This window comes from Lipotes vexillifer, unplaced genomic scaffold, assembly GCF_000442215.2.
Source record: "Lipotes vexillifer unplaced genomic scaffold, Lipotes_vexillifer_v1.1 scaffold1378, whole genome shotgun sequence".
In the NCBI taxonomy this organism is placed as follows: domain Eukaryota; kingdom Metazoa; phylum Chordata; class Mammalia; order Artiodactyla; family Lipotidae; genus Lipotes; species Lipotes vexillifer.
The window spans coordinates 237,179-263,401 of record NW_006775104.1 but is presented as its reverse complement, the minus strand read 5'-3'; the positions used below and the strand labels follow the sequence as shown (position 1 = coordinate 263,401).

Sequence of the window (26,223 nt, the reverse complement as noted above, 5' to 3'; positions counted from 1 at the left end):
ATCTAGTTATAAAGCTCCTCTTCACATTCTCCTCTGGGCAAGGTTCATAGTTGGATAGTCACCTAGAAAGATAGATGGATTAGCTGCAGATATTTTAAAGACTATTACTTTTTAAAGTAACAGGAATTTTTAATAAAATTTTAATTTTTACACGGGAATTTATGTTTCGTATTTCAAAGCCTGTGGAGCTGTGAAGAATTCATATGGCCCTAGGGCCAGGTTTTAACACCACCCCTGAACTGACCATAAATGTCTATGATTTCCCAACTCTCATAGCAGAGGGTCCATGAGTCAGTGCTAATATTTGGCATTCTGGATCTGGCTCAAGTACAATACATTGATTTTTGGTTGGTGGTAGTACTTAGTGGCAAGAATGGAACAGTCTGGGCCTCAGGGAAGAGCCAAATTAGAAAGTCAGGCAGACCTTCTAGGGAAACTTCTATGAATGTGAGGTAATGGTAGAGAAATTGTGGAGACAAGTTATTGGCAAACGTTAAAGAAGAGGGAAAGCTGTAGAGGTAAAATTTCTTTAGCTAGCTGTTAACAACATAGTGGTTTTTTATGTGGTGGCTGTCCTTGAATATCTATGTAGATAGGCAGTAAGTCAATGTGGTTTTATACCATTATAAATGTATTCTAGAGTACTACTTATATCCTTTTTGGAAGTAGGTAGGTCCCCAAGCATTATTACAAATAAGTAACGATGCAGCATCTAGATTTTAGATGCACATAATATAAGATTTTTAGTGTTTTCAGTGTTTGGTTATAGGAGAAGGGGACAGAAGGTGTTATTTCAGGGTGGTCTTAATGGAGCAAGTATGTAGATTCATATCTGAGATTACCATTTTATATGTAATTAGTTTAATATGAAATGAGGAAATGCATCTATGAAATAAAGTTTCTTACATTCTGTGTGGTTAAGTGCTTTCTTGTAATCTTTTATTACATTCCATTTAGGTGAGAATGGCTGAAGAGCATTCTGAATTTGTGGTTGGTTTTATTTCTGGCTCCCGAGTAAGCATGAAACCAGAATTTCTTCACTTGACTCCAGGAGTTCAGTTAGAAGCAGGAGGTAATTCTATTTCATTGGTAATGGTTTTTCCAAAATGCTTCTTTACCCAAGTCAGCAAGGACAAAAGAAAACCTAGATATGCAAAATAGCTTGCAGTCTAATTTTAGGATGAAAATCTAGAAAGCTACTTTTTGTTGAAAAATGCCCAGAAACTGATCATTTTAATTGTTCCCACCTGATGTTCCAAATATGCTGCCAAAAAAGGTGTTCTGTGCTGAAGGAGGAATGCTCTAGGTTAAACAAAATCAGACATTTGTTTAGGACTTTGCAGAGCCTTTGATGTGCTACTGTTTATTGTGGCTCTTCAGTGTGGAGATACATGGTTCTGTCATGTCATCCAAACTTACCTGAACACGTTAACACTTTTAGCAGTCTGAGAAATGCAGTTGCAGTGGCTAAAAAAAAAAGAGCAAACTTTCTCAGTGATAGTCTCTAGTCAGTGAAGGAGTAATCTAGGTTATTAAATGTCCTTTTGGGATTCAAAGTTGTTTTGTTTTTTTACTTTTAAAAAAGTAACATAGTAATTGAAATATAGTTGATTTACAATGTTGTGTTCATTTCTGCTGTGCAGAAAAGTGATTAAGTTATACATATATATACATTTTTGAAGTATTCTTTTCCTTTATGGTTTATCACAGAATATTAAATTTAGTTCCCTGTGATATACAGTAGGCCCTTGTTGTTTATCCACTCTATATATAATAGATTGCATCTGCTAACCCCAAACTCCCACTCCATCCCTCTCCCACCCCACCTCCCACTTGGCAACCACAAGTCTGTTCTCTGTGTCAGTGAGTCTGTTTCTGTTTCATGGATATGTTCATTTGTGTCATATTTTAGATTCCACATATAAGTGGTATCACAGGGTATTTGTCTTTCTCTTTCTGACTTACTACACATAGCATGGTAATGCCTAGGCCTATCCATGGTGCTGCAGATTGCATTTTGTTCTTTTTTATGGCTGAGTAGTATTCGTGTGTGTGTGTGTGTGTGTGTGTGTGTGTGTGTGTGTGTGTGTGAGTGAGAGACTTCTTTATCCATTCATCTATTGATGGCCATTTAGGTTGTTTCCATGTCTTGGCTATTGTGAACAGTGCCTCTATGAACATAGGGGTGCATGTATCTTTTTGAATTATAGCTTTGTCCAGATATGTGCCCAGGAGTGGGATTGCTGGATCATATGGTAACTCTATTTTTAGTTTTCTGAGGAACCTCCTTACTGTTCTCCATAATGGCTGCCCCAACGTACATTCCCACCAACAGTGTAGTTAGGTTCCCTTTTGTCCACACCCTCTCCAGCATTGTTATTTGTAGACTTCTTAATGATGGCTATTCTGACATGTGTGAGGTGGTACCTCATTGTAGGTTTGATTTGCATTTCTCTAATAATTAGTGATATTGAACGTCTTTTTATGTGCTTGTTGGCCATCTGTATGTCTTCTTTGGAGAAATGTCTATTTAGGTCTCCTGCCCGTTTTTTTAAATTAATTAATTAATTTATGGCTGCGTTTGGTCTTCGTTTCTGCGCAAGGGCCTTCTCCAGCCGTGGCAAGCGGGGGCCACTCTTCATTGCGGTGTGCGGGCCTCTCACTATCGCAGCCTCTCTTGTGGAGCACAGGCTCCAGAAGCACAGGCTCAGTAATTGTGGCTCACGGGCCCAGTTGCTCCACGGCATGTGGGATCTTCCCAGACCAGGGCTCGAACCCGTGTCCCCTGCATTGGCAGGCAGATTCTCAACCACTGCCCCACCAGGGAAGCCCCCTCCTGCCCATTTTTTGATTGGGTTGTTTTTTCTTATTGTTGTTGAGTTGCATGAGCTGTTTGTATATTTTCTGAAATCAGGCCCTAATCAGTCACATTGTTTGCAATATTTTCTCCCATTCTGTAGTTTGTCTTTTTGTTTTGTTTATGGTCTCCTTTGCTGTGCAAAAGCTTGTAAGTTTGATTAGGTCCCATTTGTTTATTTTTGCTTTTATTCTACTGCCTTGGGACTGACCTAAGAAAACATTAGTATGGTTTATGTCAGAGAATGTTTTGCCTATGTTCTCTTCTAGGAGTTTTATGGTGTCATATCATATATTTAAGTCTTTAAGCCATATTGAGTTTATTTTTGTGCATGGTGTGAGGGTATGTTCTAACTTCATTGATTTACATGTGGCTGTCCAGCATTCTCAACACCACTTGCTGCAGAGATTGTCTTTTCTCCATTGTATATTCTCGTCTCCTTTGTCAAGATTGACCATAGGTATGTAGGTTTATTTCTGGGCTCTCTATTTCTGTTCCACTGATCCATGTCTGTTTTCATGCCAGTTCCACACTGTTTTGATTACTGTAGCTTTGTAGTATTGTCCGAAGTCTGGGAGGTTTATGCCTCCTGCTTTGTTCTTTTTCCTCAGGATTGCTTTGGCAATTCTGGGTCTTTTTTGGTTCCATACAAGTTTTAGGATTACTTGCTCTAGTTCTGTGAAAAATGTCATGGGTAATTTGATAGGGATCACATTAAATCTGTAGATTGCTTTGGGTAGTATGGCCATTTTAATGATATTAAGTCTTCTAATCCAAGAGCCTGGGATATCTTTCCGTTTCTTTAAATCATCTTCAGTTTCCTTTATTAATGTTTTATAGTTCTCAGCATATAAATCTTTCACCTCCTTGGTCAGCTTTATTCCTAAGTGTTTTCTTTTTTGTAGGACTTTAAAAGGTATTGTTTTTTACATTCCCTCTCTGATATTGTGTTGTTAGTGTAAAGAAATGCAACCCATTTCTGTATGTTAATCTTGTATCCTGCTACCTTGCTGAATTTATCAGTTCTTTAGGGTTTTCTATATATAGTATCATGTCATCTGCATAGAATGACAGTTTTACCTCTTCCCTTACAATTTGGATACGTTTTGTTTCTTTTTCTTGTCTGAATTCCAATACTGTGTTGAATAGAAGTCATGAGAGTAGGCAACCTTGTTCCAGATTTTAGCAGGAAGGATTTCAGCTTTTCACTGTTGAGTATTATATTGGCTGTGGGTTTGTCATGAATAGCTTTTATTATGTTATGTTACCCACCTTGGTAAGAGTTTTTTATCATGAATGGATGTTGAATTTTATCAAATGCTTTTTCTGGATCTATTTAGATGATCATGTGATTTTTGTCTTTTCTTTGTTAATGTGATGTATCACATTAATTGATTTGCATTTGTTGAACCATACCTGCGATCCTGGGGTGACTCCAACTTGGTTGTGGTGCATGAGCTTTTTTATGTGTTGTTGGATTTGGTTTGCTAATATTTTGCTAATATTTTATTTGGTTTTGCTAGTAGTTTTTTGCATCTGTATTCATCAAAGATATTGGCCTGTAATTTTTATTTTTGGTGGTATATTTGTCTGGTTTTGGTATCAGGGTGATGGTGGCTTCATAGAATGTCTTTGAGACTGTTCCCTCCTTTTCCATCTTTTGGAAGATTTTGAGAAGGATTGGTATAAGTTCTTCTTTATATGTTTAGTAGAATTTGCCTGTTAAGCCACCTGGTCCTGAACTTTTGTTTGTAAGAAGTTTTTTTGTTTTTGTTTTTTATAGATTCTATTTCACTTCTAGTGATTGGTCTGTTCAGATTATTTATTTCTTCTTGATGCAGTTTTGGTGGGCTGTATGTTTCTAGAAAAACTTGTCCATTTCTTCTAGGTTGGCAAATTTGTTGGCATGTGCTTGTTCATAATATTCTCTTACAGTGTTTTGTATTTCTGCAGTATTGTTTATTTCTCTTTTTTTCTTATTTTGTTTATTTGGGTTCTCTCTCTTTTCTTCTTGATGAGCCTGGCCAAAGGTTTGTCAATTTTGTTTACACTGTCAAAGAACAAGCTCTTGGTTTTATTGATTTTATCTGTTTTTTTAAAAAATCTTTATTTTACATTTTTTTGTCTCTGATGTTTATTATTTCCTTCCTTTTGCTGACTTTAGGTTTTGTTTGTTCTTTTTCTAATTCTTTTAGGTGGTAGATTAGGTTGCTTGAGATTTTTCTAGTTTTTTGAGGAAGGCTTGTATCGCTATGAAGGTCCCTCTAACAACTGCTTTTGTGGCATCCCACAGATAATGTATGGTTGTGTTTTCATTGTCATCTGTCTCAAGATATGTTTTAAATTTCCTCTTTGATTTCATCATTGACCCATTGGTTTTTTAGTAGCATGTTGTTTAGACTCCATGTTTTCTTTATCTATGGTTGATTTCTAGTTTCATGCAGTTGTGGTCAGGAAAGATGCCTGAAATAATTTCTATCCTCTTAAATTTGTTGAGGCTTGCTTTGTGCTCTAGTATGTGGTCAGTCCTAGAGAATGTTCCATGTGCACTTGAAAAGAATGTGTATTCTGGGTTTTTTGGATGTAATGTTCTAAGAATATCAATTAAGCCTAACTGTTCTGTTGTATCATTTAGGATCTCTGATGCCTTATTGATTTTCTGTCTAGGAAGATATGTCCATTGATGTGAGTGGGGTGTTAAGGTCTCCTACTGTTATGGTATTCCAGTCAATTTCTCCCTTTATGTCTGTTAATATTTGTTTTATGTATTTAGGCGCTCCTATATTAGGTACACATATGTTGACGAGAGTAATATCCTCTTCTTGTATTGATCCTTTTATCATTATATAGTGTCTGTCTTTATCTTTTTTGATGGCCTTTGTTTTAAAGTCTATTTTGTCTGATACAAGTATTGAGCCCCTGCTTCTTATTTCCGTTTGCGTGAAATCTCTTTTTCCACCCCCTCACTTTTCAATCTGTGTGTCCTTTGCCCTACAGTGGGTATCTTATAGGCAGCATATTGTAGACTTGTTTTTTTTATCCAGTCTGCCACTCTGTGTCTTTTGATTGGGGCATTTAGTCCATTGATGTTTAAGGTAATTCTTGATAGATGTGTATTTATTGCCATTTTAAATCTTTTTTTCCAGTTAATTCTGTATTTCCTCTTCTTCCCCTTTTCTGTTTTTCCTTTTGTGGTTTGATTTCCTTTTATTTTATGCTTCTCTTCTTTTTGGTTTTTGTGAATCTATTCTTTTTTTGACTTGTGGTTACCCTGTTTTTCAAGTATGTTAACCCCTTCATATATCTACTTGCTTTAGACTGGTAGTCATATAGGCTCAAACACATTCTAAAAAAAGAAGAATCTACATTTTCTTAACTTTCCTCTCCCATATATTATGATTTTGACGTCCTCTTTTACATCTTCATGTTCATCCTTTTGCTGTTCACTGTGGTCATCATCACTTTCACACACAAAAAATTTATTTTTTTCCTTTTTAATCTATATAGTGGCTTATGTGATTTACTTTTTGGTTGTAATTTTCTCTTTGATATAGCTTCTTGTTTTTCTATTTAGAGAAGAAGACCTTTCAGTAGTTCTTTTATGATAGGTTTAGTATCGCTGTATTTTTAGTTTTTGCTTGTCTAAGAAATTCTCTCTCTCCTTCTATTCTAAATGATTGATTGAATATATTTTGCTACTCCCTTCTGGCCTGCAACGTTTCTGTAGAGAAATCAGCTGATAGCCTTATGGGGGTTTCCTTGTAATGAATTGTTTTTCTCTTGCTGCCTTTAGAATCCTCTCTTTAACTTTTGCCATTTTAATTATAATATGTCTTGGTGTAGGTCTGTTTGTTTGGGTTCATCTTGTCGGAACCCTCTGTGCTTCCTGTATCTGGATATGTTTCCTTCTTTAGGTTTGGGAAGTTTTCAGCCATAATTTCTTCAAATACATTTTTGATCCCTTTTCCTGCTGGTGAGGGGGCTCCCCAGGGTACAGGAATCTTTCCTCCTTCGCAGCTCCCTCCCAGGGGTACAGGTCCTGTCCAGATTCCTTTCTATTTTTTTTTTTTTCTTTTGTCCTACCTGGTTATGTGGAGATTCTTTTTGTTCTTTCAGAAGTCTGAGGTCTTCTGCCAGCATTCAGTAGGATTCTGTGAGAATTGTTCCACATATAGATGTATTTTTTGATGTATTTGTGGGAGGAGGCGAGCTTCTCATTCTTCTTCTCTGCCATCTTGATTGCTCTGCTTTGGGTTTGTTTTTTTTTTGTAAATTTATTTATGGCTGTGTTGGGTCTTTTTGTTTCTGTGCTAGGGCTTTCTCCAGTTGCGGCAAGTGGGGGCTGCTCTTCATCGCGGGCCTCTCACTATCGCGGCCTCTCGTTGCGGAGCACAGGCTCAGTAGTTGTGGCTCACGGGCCCAGTTGCTCCGCGGCATGTGGGATCTTCCCGGACCGGGGCACGAACTCATGTCCCCTGCATCGGCAGTCAGACTCTCAACCACTGCGCCACCAGGGAAGCCCTCTGCTTTGGTTTTGAATGGGGAAAAAAATGGTGACCTGGAAACATTTTTCCTGAATTGGTTATTGTACAAGAAATCTTGCTTATCACAGGAATGGGAGTTTATTCTATCCCCCTTTCCACCTCTTAAGTTAGTTTGGAACTGTGAACATCTGGTTCTCAGCAAAACAACTTGAGATGAAAACAGCTCTGCTTCATAGAGTATGGAGAATGTTTTGTGTATGTGCTGCTGTGTTATGTTTCCATGTCTAGAGTTACCTTTTTACAACTCCATAGTGTATCCTAGTTACACTTGGGCTGTAATATGTTTAATCATTCCCCTGTTGATGTATTTGGACTTTTTACAAACTGAACATCCTTGTATATATTACTCTCCCACTAGGCTACAAACCCCTTGAGGATGAGTGCTCTTTCTGAAGAATGCATATCCTCTAGCACAGTACCCCTGTGCATCATAAAGGTTCTGTAAATACTTATACAGATGTTGAAGGGATGGATAGTATGCTGTATAGGAGCAGATGTAAGAGTTGGTGCTTCTGTGAGTAGAATGTTAACACTGAGAAGATAATGACTGAGACTATAGATTTGGTAAACCTTGTTTTTCTTAAAACCCTGAAATACTAGAACTGTTGGATACCTATCAACCTTGAAGGAGCTAGTTATTTTATATAAATAATATAACTACACTTATAAAGAAAGATACTACCTTTTTGGGGTTTTGATTTCCATTAAGTACTTTAAACAAAAAACATTATAGAAGGTTAACCAAAGAAAAGTAGATGTTCCCCTGGGGTTAGGGAGGATTGGAGGTCTCTGTTCCACTTCTCAAGTTTCACACTACAGGTTTTATATACTACAGAGTATGACTTGCCTATCTAAGGCTTTATGATAGTTGCCTTAGTATTCTACAATTTTCAAACTCTACATTTGTGCTAAACATATGAATCAGGTAGATTTGTATTCCTAGCCCTTCCAGTATCTTTGGACAAGTCACTTCCCTTAGGTCTCATTTTCTTGATCTGTAAAATGTGGGTAGTAACACTGTTGAACCTCATAGGGTTGCTGAGAGGCTTAATGAGATAATGTATGTAAAGCAACTTAGCACAGTGTCTTGGGACAGAGTAAGCATTCTTTGCTTGGCAACTGTTAATGTTCATTGGAAGCCTCCACAATCTTTGACTAGATAAGTACAGTTAGGATCTAGGCTTTTAGGGATTTTTAAAGCATCTTGGATTTGAAAGATAATAATAAGCCATTTATTGGAGGCTTCTGGAACAGCAGAATTTAAAAAGAGGGAAAAGTGGGGTTCTGGTTCAAGATGGCAATGTAGGAAGATCCTGAACTGACCTCCTCCCACAGACAAACTGAGTCTATAGCTATGTGTGGAACAATTTTCTTGGAAAGGCTGGCTGAGCACGGACTACACATCAGGCAAACGAGAAGAAAACCACATTGAAGTGGGTAGGAGAGGCTGGGATGCAACCTCACTGCTACCCCCACCCCTGGTATGGAGACCCAGAATCAGGGTGGAACTCAAAACCCAGAGCTTCTCCCTGAGGAGTGAAGGGTTTGAACTACACATCAGGCATCATAACTTTTAAGACCTGTACCTGAAAGATGAGCCCCCCAAAACATCTAGCTTTGAAAATCAATGGAGCTTATGTCCACGAGACCCACAAGACAGTAGTGATCTGAGAAATGGCTCTTAAAAGGCTTGCAAGCTCAGACTCACCTGCCCCAGGGCCCAGCTCAGAGGGAGCCTGTGCTCAGACTTTAATATTAGCAAATGAGCCTTTTTTTTCACTTAAAGAGTTGGCCTGAGGGGTAGGCATATACTTTAACACACATATCCGAGAGCTTGCTGGAACACCCTCCAGGGACAGAGACTGGTGGGCACAATCTTCACACTCTCCCCCTGCTTTGGCTGGCAGCAGCATCTCTCTTTCTTTTTAACTTTTTCCCACAGGTGCCATCTTTACACTCCCCCTCAGCTTTGCTACAGCCATTGGGCACATCTTCGCACTTTCCCTTTCCTCATCTCCTGGAAGGGAGCTTTTACACGTGGCTGGTGCCCTGATTTTTGCAGCCGCTGCCCGGGGAACACCCCTTGATTGCTTGGCCCTAAAGGCCAGGGGGAGCTTATGTTCCTATGTCCAGTGGGGCTAACAATTGAAGAGACAGTTCCTGGCAGGCTACCACCCCCCGGGCACTGCACAGACAGCACACTGAAACACACCCCATCTTTCTGTGAAAGAGGCCTCTTTGTTTGCTTGTCCAGGAGCTTTGGCCTAAGGCTTCTGTCTTGGCAACCACCTGGGGCCTACAGAGCTGTTTTCAGGGAACATAAGCTGATAGACACCATCTTTGCACTCTCCTGCCTCACTACAGCTGTTATCTCCCAGAAAAGAATTTAGATACTCATCTGGGGGCAGCAGAACTTATGCTTGCAGTCGTATGTATTTGCATACTTCAAAAGCTATTGCCAGGGTTGGAGGCAAGATGGTGGAGTAGAAAGACTTGAGCTTACCTCCTCTCACAAAAACACCAAAATCACAACTGCTGAACAACCCCTGGCAAAAAGACTTGAACCTACCAAAAAAGATGTTCTACACCCAAAGATAAAGAAGCCAAAACAAGACAGCCGGAGGGGCACTTTTACCATATAATCAAATCCCTTACCTGCCGGGTGGGTGACCCACGAACTGGAAAATAATTATATCACAGAGGTTCTCCCACAGGAGTGAGAGTTCTGAGCCTGGGGGTCTAGCATTAGGAGAAGGAGCCCCCAGAGCATTTGGCTTTGAAGGCCAGTGGGGCTTGAATGCAGCAGCTCCACAGGACTGGGGGAAACAAACAGAGACTCCACTCTTGGAGGGCACACACACGATTTCACGTGCGCTTGGAGCCAGAGGAAAGCATTGACTCCATAGAAGCCTGGGCCAGACCTACCTGCAGATCTTGGAGGGTCTCCTGGGGAGGGGCGGGTTGGCTGTGGCTCACTGTAGGGCAGGTACACTGGTGGCAGAGGCCCCAGGAAATATTCATCAGCATGAGCTTTCCCTGAGGTCACCATTTTGGTGAGGCCTGGCCCTACCCAACAGCCTGCAGGCTCCGCTGGGACACCTCAGGCCAGACAACAAACAGGGTGGAAACATAGTTCCACTCATCAACAAGCAGGCTGCCTAAAGTCGTCCTGACCCCACAGCTGCCTGTAAATATAGCCCTTGAGATGGCCCTGCCCACCAGAGACAAGACCCAGCTCCATCCACCAGTGGGCAGGCACCAGTCCCTCCCATGAGGAAACCTGCACTAGCCCCTGGACCAACCTCACCCACCATGGGGAAGACACCAGAAGCAAGAACTACAATCCTGCAGCCTGAGGAACGGAGACCACAAACACAGAAAATTAGACAAAATGAGATGGCAGAGATGAAGGAACAAGATAAAACCCCAGAAGAACAACTAAGTGAAGTGGAGATTGGCAATCTACCTGAAAAAGAATGCAAAGTAATGATAGTAAAGATGATCCAAGATCTTGGAAAAAGAATGGAGGCACAGACTGATATAAGAAATGTTTAATAAAGAGCTAGGGGACTTCCCTGGTGGTCCAGTGGTTAAGATTCCATGCTTCCACTGCAGGGAGCATGAGTTTGATCCCTGGTTGAGAAACTAAGATCCTCACATGCTGCACAGTGCAGCCAAAAAAATCCCTAGAAGCTTCAGAGAACAAACAGATGAACAATACAATAACTGAAATGAAGAATACACTAGAAGGAATCAATAGCAGAATAAATAGGGCATTAGAACAGATAAGCCACCTGGAAAACAGATTGATGGAAATCATTATTGCAGAACAGAATAAAGAAAGAAAAATGATAGCACTATTTACAATAGCCAAGACATGGAAGCAACCTAAATGTCCATCAGCAGAGGAATGGATAAAGAGGATGTGGTACATATATACAGTGGAATATTACTCAGCCATAAAAAGGAAAGAAATTGGGTCATTTGTCTCTACAAATGTGAATGGACCTAGAGAGTGTCATACAGAGTGAAGTAAATCAGAAAAACAAATAACACATATATGTGGAATCTAGAAAAATGGTATACATGACCTCATTTACAGAGCAGAAATAGAGACACAGACGTATAGAACAAATGTATGGATACCAAGGAGGAAAGCAGTGGGGTGTGAGGAATTGGGATCAACACATATACACTATTGATACTATGTATAAAATAGACAACTGATGGGAATGTACTGTATAGCACAGGGAACTCAACTTAATGCACTGTGGTGTCCTAAATGGGAAGGAAATCCAAAAGGGAGGTGATATATGCATATGTATGACTGATGCATTTTGCTGTGCAGTAGACGCTAACAGAACAGTGTAAAGCAACTATACTCCAACAAAAATTAAAAAAAAACAAAAAAAGAAAAATGAAATGAGGACAGAGACCTCTGGGACCACATTAAATGCACCAACATTCACATTACAGGGGTCCCAGAAGGAGAGGAGAGAGAGAAAGGGCCTTAGAAAATATTTTAAGAGATAATGGCCAAAAACTTTCCTAACATGGGACAGGAGACACTCACGCAAGTCCAGGAAGCACAGAGTCCCATATAGGATAAACCCAAGGAGGAACACACTGAGACACATATTAATCAAATCAACAAAGATTAAAGACAAAGAGATAATATTAAAAACAACAAATAACATACAAGGGAATCCCCACAAGGTTATCAGCTGAATTCTCAGCAGAAACTGCAGACCAGAAGGGAGTGGCATGATATATTTAAAGTGATAAAAGGGAAGAACATAACAACCAAGAATACTCTACCCAGCAAGGCTCTCATTCAGATTCAATGGAGAAATCAAAATTTTTACAGACAAGCAACACCTAAGAGAATTCAGTACAATCAGACCAGCTTTGCAACATATGCTAAAGGAACTTCTCTAGACAGAAAAGAAAAGGCCACAACTAGAAATAAGAAAATTACGAATGGGAAAGCTCACCAGTAAAGGTAAACGTACAGTAAAGGTAGGAAATCATCCGCACACAAATTTGACAGCAAAACCAGCAACTGTGAGAGGAGAGTACACATGCAGGACATTGGAAATGCATTTGAAATTGAGACCAGCAACTTAAAACAACCTTGTACATATACAGACTGCTATATCAAAACCTCATGGTGACGGCAAACCAGAAACCTACAATAGGTACACACACACAAAAAACCACAGCAATCTAAACACAACACTAAAGATAGTCATCAAATCACAAGAGAACAAAAGAGGAAGGGAAGAAAAAAGACTTATAAAAACAAATCCAGAACAATTAACAAAATGGCAATATGAACATACACATCAGTAATTACCTTAAATGTAAATGGATTAAATGCTCCAACCAAAACACAGACTGGGTGAATGCATACAAAAACAAGACTTGTATATACGCTGTCTACAAGAGACCCACTTTATTATTTTTTTATTTTTGTGTGCATGTGTGTGTATTGATAGTTTATTCTTTTATATTGCCAAGTGGTATTCCATGGTATGGATGTACCATCATTTGTTTAGAACATCTTACTTGTTTTCAGTTTTTTGCTATTATAGATAAAGTTGCTATGAATAACTGTGCACAGGTTTTTGTGTGGAATAAATATTTGGTTTTTAAAGAAACAGCTAGGGCTTCCCTGGTGGTGCAGTGGTTGAGAGTCCACCTGCTGATGCAGGGGACACGGGTTCGCGCCCCAGTCCGGGAAGATCCCACATGCCGCAGAGCGGCTGGGCCCGCGAGCCATGGCCGCTAAGCCTGCGCGTCCGGAGCCTGTGCTCTGCAACGGGAGAGGCCACAACAGTGAGAGGCTCACGTACCGCAAAAAAAAAAAAACACAAAAAAACCAGCTAAATTCTTTTACAAAGTGGCTGTATTATTTTATATTCCCACCAGCAATGTAAGAGTGATTCAGTTTTTCCACAATCTCACCAACACCTGGTATTTTTTTTAACATCTTTATTCAACATCTGGTATTGTTGCTATATTTTTCATTTTAGTTGTTCTGGTAGGTAGGTAGTGATATTTCTTCATGGTCTGCATTTTCCTAATGGTTAGTGATGCCAAACATCTTTTCATGTGCTTATTTGCCATTCGTATATTTGCTTTGGTGAGTTGTATGCTCAAATGTTTTTTAATTGAGTTTCTTTTTTTTTACTGGGGTGTAGTTGTTTTACAGTGTTGTGTTAGTTTCTACTCTACAGCAAAGTGAAGTAGAGTTCCCTGTGCTATACAGCAGGTTCTCATTAGTCATCTATTTTATACATATTAGTGTATATATGAAGAGACCCACTTTAAATATAGGGAGACATACAGACTAAAAGTGAGGGGATGGAAAAAGGTATTCCATGCAAATGGAAAGCAAAAGAAAACTGGAGTAGCAATACTCATATCAGACAAAATAGACCTTAAAGACTGTTATAAGAGACAAAGAAGGACACTACATAATGATCAAGGGATCAGCCCAAGAAGATAGAACAATTGTAAATAAATATGCACCCAACATAAGGGCACCTCAATATATAAGGTTTCATCCATAAAAGAAATTGATAGTAACACAATAATAGTGGGAGACTTTAACACCCCACCTACATCAATGGACAGATCCCCCAGACAGAAAATCAATAAGGAAACACAGGCTTTAAATGACACATTAGACCAGATGGATTTAATTGATATTTATAGAACATTCCATCTGAAAGCAGCAGAATACACATTCTTCTCAAGTTCACAAGGAACATTCTCCAGGATAGATCACATCCTGGACCACAAAGCAAACCTCAGTAAGTTTAAGAAAACTGAAATCATATCAAGCATCTTCTCTGACCACACCTTATGAAATTAGAAATCAACTACAAGGGAAAAAAAACTAAAAAACACAAAACATGTGGAGGTTAAACAATATGTTACTGAACAACCAATGGATCACTGAAGAAATCCAAGAGGAACTCAAACAATACCTAGAGACAAATGAAAATGAAAACACAATGGTCCAAAACCTATGGGGTGCAGCAAAAGCAGTTCAAAGAGGGAAGTTTACAGCAATACAATCTTACCTCAGGAAACAGAAATCTCAAACAACCTAACTTGATACCTAAAGCAACTAGAGAAAGAAGAACAAACAAAACCCAAAGTTAGTAGAAGGAAAGAAATGATAAAGATAGAGCAGAAATAAATGAAATAGAGATGAAGAAAACAATAGAAAAGATCAATGAAACTAAAAGATGGTTCTTTGAAAAGATAAACAAAATTGATGAACTTTTGGCCAGACTCATAAGGGAATAAAAGGAGGTCTCAGATCAATAAAGTTAGAAATGAAAAAGGAGAAGTTACAAAGGACACCACAGAAATACCAAGGATCATAAGAGACTACTACAGGCAACTATATGGCAATAAAATGGACAATCTAGAAGAAATGGACAAATTCTTAGAAAAGTACAAGCACCCAAGAGTGAACCAGGAAGAAATAGAAAATATGAACAGACCAATCACAGGTACTGAAATTGAAACTGAGAAAAAAACTTCCACCAAACAAAATTCCATGATCAGATGGCTTCACAGCAGAATTCTATCAAATTTAGAGAAGAGTTATCACCTGCCCTTCTTCAACTCTTCCAAAAAATTACAGAGGAACACCCCCAAGCTCATTCTATGAGGCCACCATCACCCTGATATCAAAATCAGACAAAGATACCACAAAAAAAGAAAATTATAAGCCAATATCACTGATGAACATAGATGCAAACATCCTCAACAAAATACTAGCAAACCGAATCCAACAATACATTAAAAGGATTGATTGTACACCATGATCAAGTGGGATTTATCCCATTGGATGCAAGGATTTTTCAGTATCCACAAATCAATCAGTGTGATACACCATATCAACAAATTGAAGAATAAAAACCGTATCATCTAATAGATGCAGAAAGAAAACTTGTGACAAAATTCAACACCCATTTATGATGAAGACTCTCTGGAACCTGGGCATAGAGGGAACCTACCTCAACATAATAGAGGCCATATATGACAAACCCACAGTGATGAAAAGCTGAAAGCATTTCCACTAAGATCAGGAACAAGACAAGGGTTTCTACTCTCACCACTGTTACTCAACATAGTTTTGGAAGTCCTAGCCATGGCAATCAGAGAATGAATCTAGGAGCTGACTGAGACCCTCCCCTTTGGGACACTGATAGGTCTTGGCATACCCTTGAGTACTCAGAGCTATTACAAATATAATAGGCTGCTTTGACGATCAAAAGATTTGAGAAACAACCAGGAGCTAGGGTAGGGCTGAATGACAGGTTTCATCTCATACATGAGGCTACTCCTTTCAGACCAGCTGAGACAGTTGTTTCATCTAATGCATAGAAACCAACCCAGAGTCAAGCAAAATGAAGAAACAGAGGCATATGTTCCAAATGAAAGAACAAGATAAAAGCCTGAGGAAAGACCTTAATGAAATGGAGATAAATAATTTACCCAATAAAGAGCTCAAAGTAATGGTCATAAAGATGCTCCCGAACTCAACTTCAACAGAGATGGAAAATATATGTATTAAATAGTCACAGAGCTGAGGAATACAAAAACATAACTGAAAAATACACTAGAGGGGTTCAGACTAGATGAAGCAAAGAAAGGAACTTGAAGACAAGGCAGTGGAACTTACCCAATCAGGACAGCAAAACCAAAAAAGAATGAAAAAAGTGAAGATAGCTTAATGGACTTACTGGACACATCTAGTAGACTGACATTCTCATTATAGGAGTCCCCCAAAAAGAGAAAGGAATATAAAACTTGATGAAATAATGGGTGAAAACTTCCCTACCCTAGCGAAGGAAACAGACATCCAGATGCAGAAAGCCCAGAGTGTTCCAAATGAGATGAACCCAAAGAGACCCTCATCAAGACACATTATAATTAAAACACCAAAAGCTAAATACAAGGAGAGAATCTTAAAAGCAGCAAAAGAAAAACAACTTGTTATGTACAAGGGAACCCACATGAGACTGTCAGCAGATTTTTCAGCAGAAACTTTCCAGGCCACAAAGCAGTGGCATAATATACAGTGCTGAAGGGGAAAAAAAAAACTTGCAACAAAAGAACTCTACCCAGCAGAGTTATTCAGAATTGAAGGAGAGAATTTTCCAGATTAGCAAATCTAAAGGAGTTCATCATCATTAAACCAGCCTTACAAGAAATGTTAAAGGACTTCTTTAAGCTGAAAAGAAAGGGTGCTAATTAGTAACAAGAAAACATAGGAAAGAATAAACTTCACTGAAAAAGGTAGTGGATCAACCACTTAAAAGGTTAAGAAACAAAAGTAGTAAAAATAATTATAACTATAATAATTAGTTAAAGGACATACAAGATAATAAGATGTAAAATGTGACATCAAAAATATAAAACCTTGTGGAGGGAGTTAATATGTAGAGCTTTAGAATGCAATCAAACTTAAGTTGTTATCAACTTAGACTGTTGTGGATACAAGTTGTCATATGTAAGCCACATGGTAACCACAAAGCACAATCCTGTAGCAGACACACAGAAGATGAAGAGAAAGGAATCTAAGCATACCACTAAAGAAAGTCGTCATAGCACAGTGGAAGAAAACAGGAGGAGGAAGAGAGACTCAGTAGATGCAGGAAAAGCATTTGACAAAATTCAACATCCATTTATGATAAAGACTCTTAACAAAGTGGCTTTAGAGAGAACTTACCTCAGCCTAATCAGGACCACAGCTAACATCATACTCAAAAAGCTGAAAGCTTTTCCTCTGAGATCAGAAACAAAACAACAATGCCCACTTTTGCCACTTTTATTCAGGTTAGTAGCTGGAGAGCCTAGCCAGAGCAGTTAGTCACGAAAAAGAAACAAAAAACATCCAAATTGGAAAGGAAGTAGCAAAACTGTCACTATTTGTAGATGACCTTATAGGAAACCCTGCAGACTCAAAAAAACTGTTGGAACTAATACACAAATTCAGTTAAGTTACAGGATACAAAGTCAAAAATCTGTTGCATTTTTATACACCAGCAAACAATCAGAAAGAGAAATTAAGAAAACAATCCCATTTACAATTGCAACAAAAAGAACAAAATACCTACAAATAAATTTAACCAAGGAGCTGAAAAACATGTACACTAAAAACTATAAGACAAAGACATTTATGAACAAAATTGAAGACAAAGATAAATGGAAAGATATTTCATGCTCATATACTGGAAGAATTAATACTGTAAAGATGTCCAAATTACCCAAAGCAATCTACAGATTCAGTGCAATCCCTATTAACATTCCAATGGCACTTTTCACAGAAATAGAACAAAAAATCCTAAAATTTCTTTGGAATCACAAAAGACACCAAATAGCCAAAGCAGTCTGGAGAAAGAACAACAAAACTGGAGGCATCACACTCCCTGATTTCAAATTATATTACAAAGCTGTAGTAGTCAAAACAGTATGGTATTTGCATAAAAAGAGACACAAAGGTCAATGGAACAGAATAGAGAGCCCCCAAGTTAACCCACACATATAGGGTCAGTTAATTTTTGACAAAAGAGCCAAGAATATACAATGGGGATAGGACAGTCTCTTCAATAAAATGGTGTTGGGAAAACTGGTTAGCCACATGCAAAAGAATGAAACTGGACCACTATCTTACACCATACACAAAAATTAATCCAAAATGGATTAAAGGTGTGAATGTAAAATCTGAAACCATAAAATTACTAGAATAAAACATAGGTGGTAATCTGCTTGACATAGGTCTTGGCAGTGATTTTTTTAAATGATTCCAAAACAACAAAAGCAAAAATAAACAAGTGGGACTTCATCAAACTAAAAAGCGTCCACACAGCAGAGGAAACCATCAACAAAATAAAAGGGCAACTTACTGAATGAAAGAAGATATTTGCAAATCATTTCTGATAAGGGGTTAGTATACAGATATAAAGAACTCATACAGCTCAATAACAATGACAACAAAAAATCACATTAAAAAATTGGCAAAGGATCTGAATAGACATTTTTCCAAAGAATATGTGCAAATGGCCAAAAAGCACATGAAAAGATGCTCAACATTGCTAATCATCAGGGAAATGCAAAACAAAACCACAATGAGATACCACCTCCCACCTGTTAGAATGGCTATTATCAGAGCTTTTCCTGTATGATCAAACAAAACAAGGATCCCCACTATCAGAAGAAAAGAAATAGCAAGTGTTGGCGAGGATGTGGAGAAAAGGGAACCCTTGTGCACTGTTGGTGAGAATGTAAATTGGTGCAGCTCCTATGGAAAATAGTATAAAGTTTCCTCAAAAAATTAAAAATAGAACTGCCATCTGATCCAGCAATTTCACTTCTGGGTATTTATCCAAAGAAAACAAAAACACTAAGTTGAAGATATATCTGCACCCCCATGTTCGTTGCAGCATTATTTACGATAGCCAAGATATGGAAACGACCTAAGTGCCCACTGATGGATGAGTGGATAGAGAAGATGTTGTGTGTATATACAATGGAATATTACTCAGCTATTTTTTTTAAAAAATGAAACCTTATCCTTTGTGACAATATGGATGGATGCCCTTGAGGGTATTACGCTAAGTGAAATAATTCAGAGAAAGACAAATGCCATATGATCGCACATATGTGTAACCTAAAATCAACAGAAAACAGATTGGATATTCCCAGAGTTGTGGGGTAGGGGTGGATGGAATGGGTGAAGGGAGTCAAAGGGTACAAACTTCCAGTTATAGAGTAAGTCCACGAGGATGTAATGTACAGTATGCCAACTTTGTTAATAAAACTATATAGCATATTTGAAAATTGCTGAAAGAGTAGATCTTAAAAGTTCTCATCACAAGAAAAAAAGTTTTGTGACTGTAAGGTGACGGATGTTAACTAGACTTATTGTCTAGATGATCAGTTTATAATGTATCCAAATCATGATGTACACCTGAAACTAATGTTACATGTCAGTTACACCTCAATAAACAATTTTTTTAAAAAAGAACAAAAAAGCCAGAATTAAGAATTAGGGTTTGTATGTAATCTAAGCACTTGGAGGGGCTGAGAGGAAAGGCTGGCTCACACATGTGGTCAGGTTAGATGCCTTGCGAGGACTTTTCCAACAGCATGTCACAGTGCTTCTATGATGTAGATTACAAATTGTCTTCAATTGTGAGGCAATTTTTATCGTATTTTATTTGCTACTGAACCTTTTTTGGCAACATAGGAAATTTATTCCTTTGTTTTTTGATGCTGCTAAAGTATAAATGCTCTAAAATTAGACATCGAAAAGGAATTGATTAGTATCTATCCCCACTGTGGAGGTCTCTGGCCAATCCAAGGAGTCCCTTCACCTGCTTTTATTCACTTGCTCTGTAGAAGGGGTGTGGTGAACAAGAGCATATTTTTTTATTTAAAGCGGGTTAGATACTTTTCAGAAAAGTCATATGACAGGTTTTCTGATTTCCTGTATTAATTAAACTTCTGTGGTTTTGTAGGTGATAATCTCGGCCAGCAATACAACAGCCCACAAGAAGTGATTGGCAAACGAGGTTCTGATATCATCATTGTGGGCCGGGGCATAACAACATCAGCTAATCGTCTGGAAGCAGCCGAGATGTACAGAAAAGCTGCTTGGGAAGCTTATTTGAGTAGACTTGCTGTTTAGGTGTCTTGGATACATTTTTGTGAAGGCCTTGAAGATACATGGTCTCCTGAGATGCCACTGGCTTGAAGTAATAAGCAGCCTTTAATACTGCTTGGATTCTTCCACGGGTCCTGTGTGGAATGACTTCTGGAGTTACCACGGCACACAGGAAATATTCAGTGACTTATAATCGCTGCACTATCACTATAATCAGTTCATTTTCAAGCTTTTATTGAGACTGATGTTGGTTAGGCAATCACAGCCCTGTCCTGTCAGAATCTTCCACATTTGAGGAAGTCCCCCACCTCTAGATCAGACTTTTTGATTCTTTGAATTGCCATGAGACAGAAATTTTAGGTCATGAAGAGGATAAAACCAGTACAGCATTTCTTGTGTCCTTTATTCCGCGTCTACTGTGGTGCCCTAATAACATTTAAATGTCAGCTGTTCTCCTCGTCTGCCTAAGAGTCCAGGTGTCCAAATGGTGCTGGCTCCCAGCACTGCCGTTGCTCACTCACCGGAGGGGGCGCGGTGGGAAACAGGAGATGACTGTAGCTGAGCCCCTGAAGCCAATATCAGGCTTTCATTTTAACATGGAGAGGGCTTGACTCAGTTCCTCCCCGGGGCAGCAGTTTAAACCTGTGCTGAACCCCAGTCACTGATTCCTTTTGCCTTATTTCTATTACAAATGGACCAGCTTCTCCTTCATTTATTTAAAAAGACAGCAGCATCAAGAGGTCTAAGGTTTCATTTGGAGGTTTGCTTGAGGATCCTACATGATTGTCCCAAACGCCGTTGACAGAGAGGGATGTCAGCCTTCACATTTAGAAATGAAGAGAAAGGAGCCCAGCAACAGAGCTGAAGTTTTTGGGTCTCCACTGTGGTGGGGCTGGACACTTCACACGTGTGGCAGTTAGGCAGCCTCTCACTCTGGTCCCCAGTGCACTTTCTCCTAGAAATTCTTCTCAGTTTCCAGACGATCCCTGGGCTCCGATACTGATACAGATTTTCTCCATTTTTATATTTCTTTGGTCTGTTCAGGAAGCATCTTAGAGGGAGGGGAGTGAAGGGTGTGGGCTCAGGTGATCCTTTTGAAATGGCCTGGCTGCACATTCAAGGCCCTGGGGTTCTAGAGCAGGGCCAGGTGGCAGTTGCATTTGAAGGCTCTCAGTTCTGATTCCACCAGCACACTCCTGATCTGCCGTTCTCATCTCGATCATGCGTACAAGCAGTGGCAGGTGTCAGAGGACACTTGCCATTTCCTCAGGATGACAGCTGTTCCCATCTCTGACTGCCCCATTCGTCAGCTTTGTGAGTCAAATAGAAGCCTGTCAGGTCAAGTCGGGTGCTTCTCTTGGAGTCTACACTTAACAGCTTCTGCTCTGAAGTCCAGTTGACCTTCGGGTCCCAGTGCCGCAGCTCCAGAGAAGTTCCCTCTGGGAAAGGCAAATTATCATGGAATAAGGCCACAAGGAAATGGAAGAAGTGTGGCCTCGGGGCTACTCTGGAGGAGCTGAAAGTTAGGAAGAGGTGGAAATTTTTCTAATAGGAACTTACGGGAATTTCTTGGATATGTTAAAAGTCTTGGTGACCTCAAGGCCGAGAGACCTTTGCAGTAATGTGCTGAGGTCTCAAGTGCCCACTTAATGGACTCACACTTCAGCATGCGTCAGAATCACCTGGAGTCTCGTTAAATCAGACGTTGGCCCAGCTCCAGCGTTGACCCTGGGTAGTTCTAGGATAGGACATGAAAGTTTGCATTTCTAACGAGTTCCCAGGCAATGCTAATCCTGCTGGTACAGGGACCACACTGAGAGCATCACTACCCTGGTTAGTCACATTTTTCTTCTGTAATGAAATGGTCTTGGGGTCTCTTTCTCCCGCTGAGAACAGAAGGGTCCTGCCATAAGCAGTTCTGTTACTGAAGCTCACTCAGGGCCCCTTCTGGGTAACTTGAAGGGAAATCAGAGGAGCATCAAAGAATCACCTGGGCCCCACCATCAGAGATTCTGTTTCAGCAGATTTGAGGCGAGGCCTGGAAATCTGCATTTCAACAGGTACCTCAGCTTATTTTGATGTTTCTTGAGACTAAGCCCAGCACAGACAGTCTGGAGTTATAAAGCTCTGGAGAACAAATTGATTGAGACAAGACAAAGAAGAACTTGGCTGTCTAGGACCTGTGAGGGGACTGTTCAGCATAGAAGCATTTTAGAGGCATTTAATAGTTTAGCCCTTTCTCAGTCAAGAAATATTTACAGAGCATGAGCTCTGAGCTTACAACACCGGCCCTAGTGAAGAAAATGGGAACAGTCTTCACAGGGTGCACAGAACAACATCTGTAAGACTAATGGGACTGGAGAATATCAATACTGGCCTCTTCCCGTACTCTGGGTGTTTAGTAGAGCATAAGCCAGTCAATTTGTAGTGCCGCAGGAACCTAAGAAACCTGGTCCACTCCTCTTACTTTAAAGCGACGGAAGTATAGACCCTGAAAAGTGAAGGGATCAGCTCATGACCAGCTCGTGAGCAACACAGGCCTGGGGCCTCATACCCAACTCATCCTCACTCATGGTGATGCGGACTGTCTACGGTCTCTGGAAGAGGGCACGGAGGGTGAGGGCGGCAGCCTGAGGACACGCAACACTCAGCCAGCTCTCCTAGCACAGTGCTGCTGGGCCCACATAGGCAAGCAGAAGCACCTAGAAGCACCGCCACAGGCTTTGCCAGGAACTCCAAAGAAGAGAACAGATAACGGGGTATCATTGAAGTGGGTGGACACAAGGAGCAAGAGTGGGGAGGCTCAGGACTAGGGCGTGTGCACACTGTGTGTGTGTGTGTGTGTGTGTGTGTGTGTGTGTGCGCGCGCGCACACGCGCACACACATACACATCAGAGGGCCAACTGGATGTTTCTGCCGCGAGAGGAGCTGAGGTTTCTGCCAGCCCATCTTGGTCAGTGCAGTAATGGCCCATAGATGCAGTCTGTGGCCTCCTACCAACCATGGGTTTGCTGCTACGTGCCAGGGGTGGGCAAAAGAGAAAATACCTGAGGAAATCCAGCAACCAGGAGAGGAAAGCAAAGAAAACCTCCTGTAACAGGTGTTAGCTCCAAGAGAGCAGGGATTTCACCTTGTGTTCAGTGCAGTATCTCTGGAACGGGCCCAGCAAATGTTTCTGAATGAATGCAAGCATAGGTGCCTTCTGGTGAAGGGGAACTGCCACCGGAAGCAGACCCGCTTCAGAATAACAAAAACAAGATGACAATTTGTGTGTGTTGGGGGGAGGGGGGACTAAAATGAAAATTTTCATTTTGAATGTGATGGGAAAATTTCAAGATGGTATGATTATATTGAGAACTACATCTGTGGGCAGGAAGATCAGGTGGAAGGAATACCAAAATTCAAAACAGAGGGACAAAGAAATGGAAATAACGAGGGAGCAGATGAGAGGCTTACAGAACAGATTCCTGAATATAAAGAGGAAAAGACAATGGGAGGACAGGAGATATTTACAGAAATAACTTAGGAAATTTTCCCCAGTTTGAAAAAATACGTGAGTCTGCAGAAGCAAAGGGCCCAGTGAGTTCTAGGCAGGTGTGGACAAAGGCATACACCTGGGCACATCCTGTCAAAATTACTGAACTTCAAAGATGGGAAATTTTACAAACATCTAGAGGAATAAAATACTTGGAAAGTGAAAGGAATCCAACTAGTAGCAGACTGTCGTCTGTAACACTGGAAGCTTGGAGGCAGGTAGTGACACCCACAGGCCCTGAGAAAGGCCTGTCACAGCCAGGAATCCTGAGCCCAGCCATGTGATCCCCTGTCGGGCTGTAGCAGCCTGGTTGTGAGTGTTCATGGTGCGCCTCAGTGCTCTGACTCATATTGACACCAGTGAGTGAGAGGCGCTGAGCATGTGCCTCTGAAAAGGCTCCTCGAGGGAGGCCGGGAATGCACAGGCAGAGCGGGGCTATCTGGCCAATAAAAATGGGACCTGTCAGTCGCTGAGGCAGTGACTATATCCCAGAATCTTAGGGAACTGATTTTGGAAGCTCCTTAGAGATCATCTAATCTGATCACCCCATTTCACAGATGAAATTGAGTCCCACTGGGAAATGATTCACACGCAAGGTTACAGAAGAGCCAATGACAGGCAGAGTAAGGGCTAGAATCCCTGTCGTTACCCTCAGATTTGGTATTTTTGTTATTACACTTTTTATCCCGTTTCTGTAAGGTAGATACATTCAACTTTGTCCCCCTTTCTGTCAACACGCAGATACGTACTATACATATAATATTCTTTCACCATTTAATCAAGTATTTATTGAACACAGGGAGTGAACCTGACATACATCGTCCCAGTCATTACAGAACTTAGTTTTCAAACTAAACTTTCAAAAGGACTTCCTTTGAAAGAGACAGCAGAGAAGAGACAGCAGTCTTTTCTTCCCCATCAGTCACAACTTCATTGCTACCAGGATTCAATAAAGTACCAAAACAAGTGGCAATTCTGTTAACGTCCCCATTCTTCCTTCCTCCCTGAATCCATACACTTTGCCTTACGACTCAGCAGTTCCTCCCATTTGAGGTGGAGAGTATTTCCACAACCCACGGATGTTGGACTCAGCTGTGTAGGTTTCTCTGGCCAATGGAATGTGGGGGGAGGGGTCAGGGTCCCAGTTGCGAGTCTAGACTTGGGTTTGTGCCACCACGAGAAAAGCATGCCCTGATTAGCCCGCACGTCCCAGGAGGATAAGAGCGGAGCAGAGCCCACACCAGCGTTCCACAGCCTGATGCCCAGGGGCCCCACCTGGCCCGCGAGCCTGTGAGCATGGCAATCAGTGCTCATCACTGGATGCCATGGGATCCGGGGTGGGGGGTTGTGCAGCAGTAGCTAACTAATAGTTACAGTGTGCTGCGGCGCCCCACGTCTAGCCCTGGTCACCGGGAGGACAAAAGCTTGACTCCACCAAGACTCTGCCTTCCCCGCCTTCACCTGCGGCCGCTTTCAGAGATGTCTCCAAAAGAAACAGCCACTTGGCTCCTGTGGGAACACTGCGCTTCAGTAGTGAGCCCACTGTCAGCCAGTAGGTAACCATGGACTCTGCAGTTTGCTTCCTCCACCCCTTAGCAGATGGACGTGATACGTGTCATCAGCGCGCCTGGCTGACTGGGCATGGGCTAAGAGTACCAGTGGGGCAGGGATACCCAAACATGTTTTTTGGAGGAATCTGGTATTTTTTTAAAAAGGGGGGATGGGAATCAGGACTCCTTAGGGTTCTTTATTTTATAGTTAATGCTGTCTTTATTAAATGCTGTTTTATTTTGGATTATAGGACATAGGATGCTATATCTTTTTTTAGATTCTAGGACCTTTAAAGTTTGTAATCTGGCTTTGAATGAATTATCAAGTGATTTTTTTTTTTTTCCCCCTCTGCAATCTGTTTTCTCCATAGCCCTTCCAAGCCCAGACTTGGCCTTTGTGCCTCAGGAAAGGGATGCCACAATGGAAATACAAAGAGAAACAAAACAATTAGAATATTTTTTAACTTTTCAAGTTCAAGGTCTTGGCATTAAGGACTGGTTTGGAAGAACGTTTGCCTCTCTCCTTCCCACCAAGGGAACAGGGGAGGAGTGTTCCTCTGGCCTGGGGAGAGGAACAGAAGGCGGAGGGGTGGACACAGATCCTGGGGTGGGCTGTGATACGGAACCCCCACCCCAGGCAGGGAGGGAGGGAGGGAGGGAGGAAAAAAGAGGCACAGACAGCAGAGGAGCTCTAGGCCTCACTTTTCTAGGAGGGGCCCAGGAGAGCTGTGATGCCAGAAAACCCACCCCAGCACAGAGCGTGGCAGTGGACTTGGAGGCCACGTGTGGCTGAGGCAGAGCCTGAGGCAGCCTGAGCTTCTGTGGCTCCATATAACATGAGGGAGAAGCTGCATTTCCCTGAAAAGGGCATGGGAGTTAGCTGAGAAACACATCTGGTGGGCCTGAAGGCTCTCCCCGCCACCATGTAGGGACATTTCAGCAGAAAGTGGTCCTGACGAGTACAGTGACGTCTGAGCAGGTGCCGTGTGCACAGGCAGCTCTGTGGGCCTGCCTCCAATGTCATGCTGCTGCACTTAGCCTG

General features: G+C 40.9%; 1 protein-coding gene across 1 annotated transcript in view; it reads left to right on the top strand.

The window, feature by feature from the left end:
* Positions 1-20,474, top strand: part of UMPS (uridine monophosphate synthetase) — a 47,132-nt gene extending 26,658 nt beyond the window's left edge. Inside the window, exons 5-6 of the mRNA XM_007449682.1 lie at positions 958-1,072; positions 19,950-20,474. Of these exons, the coding sequence (XP_007449744.1) occupies positions 958-1,072; positions 19,950-20,119 (285 nt within the window). The 3' untranslated portion in view covers positions 20,120-20,474. The remainder of the gene's footprint in view (positions 1-957; positions 1,073-19,949) is intronic.
* The last annotated feature ends 5,749 nt before the right edge of the window (positions 20,475-26,223 follow it).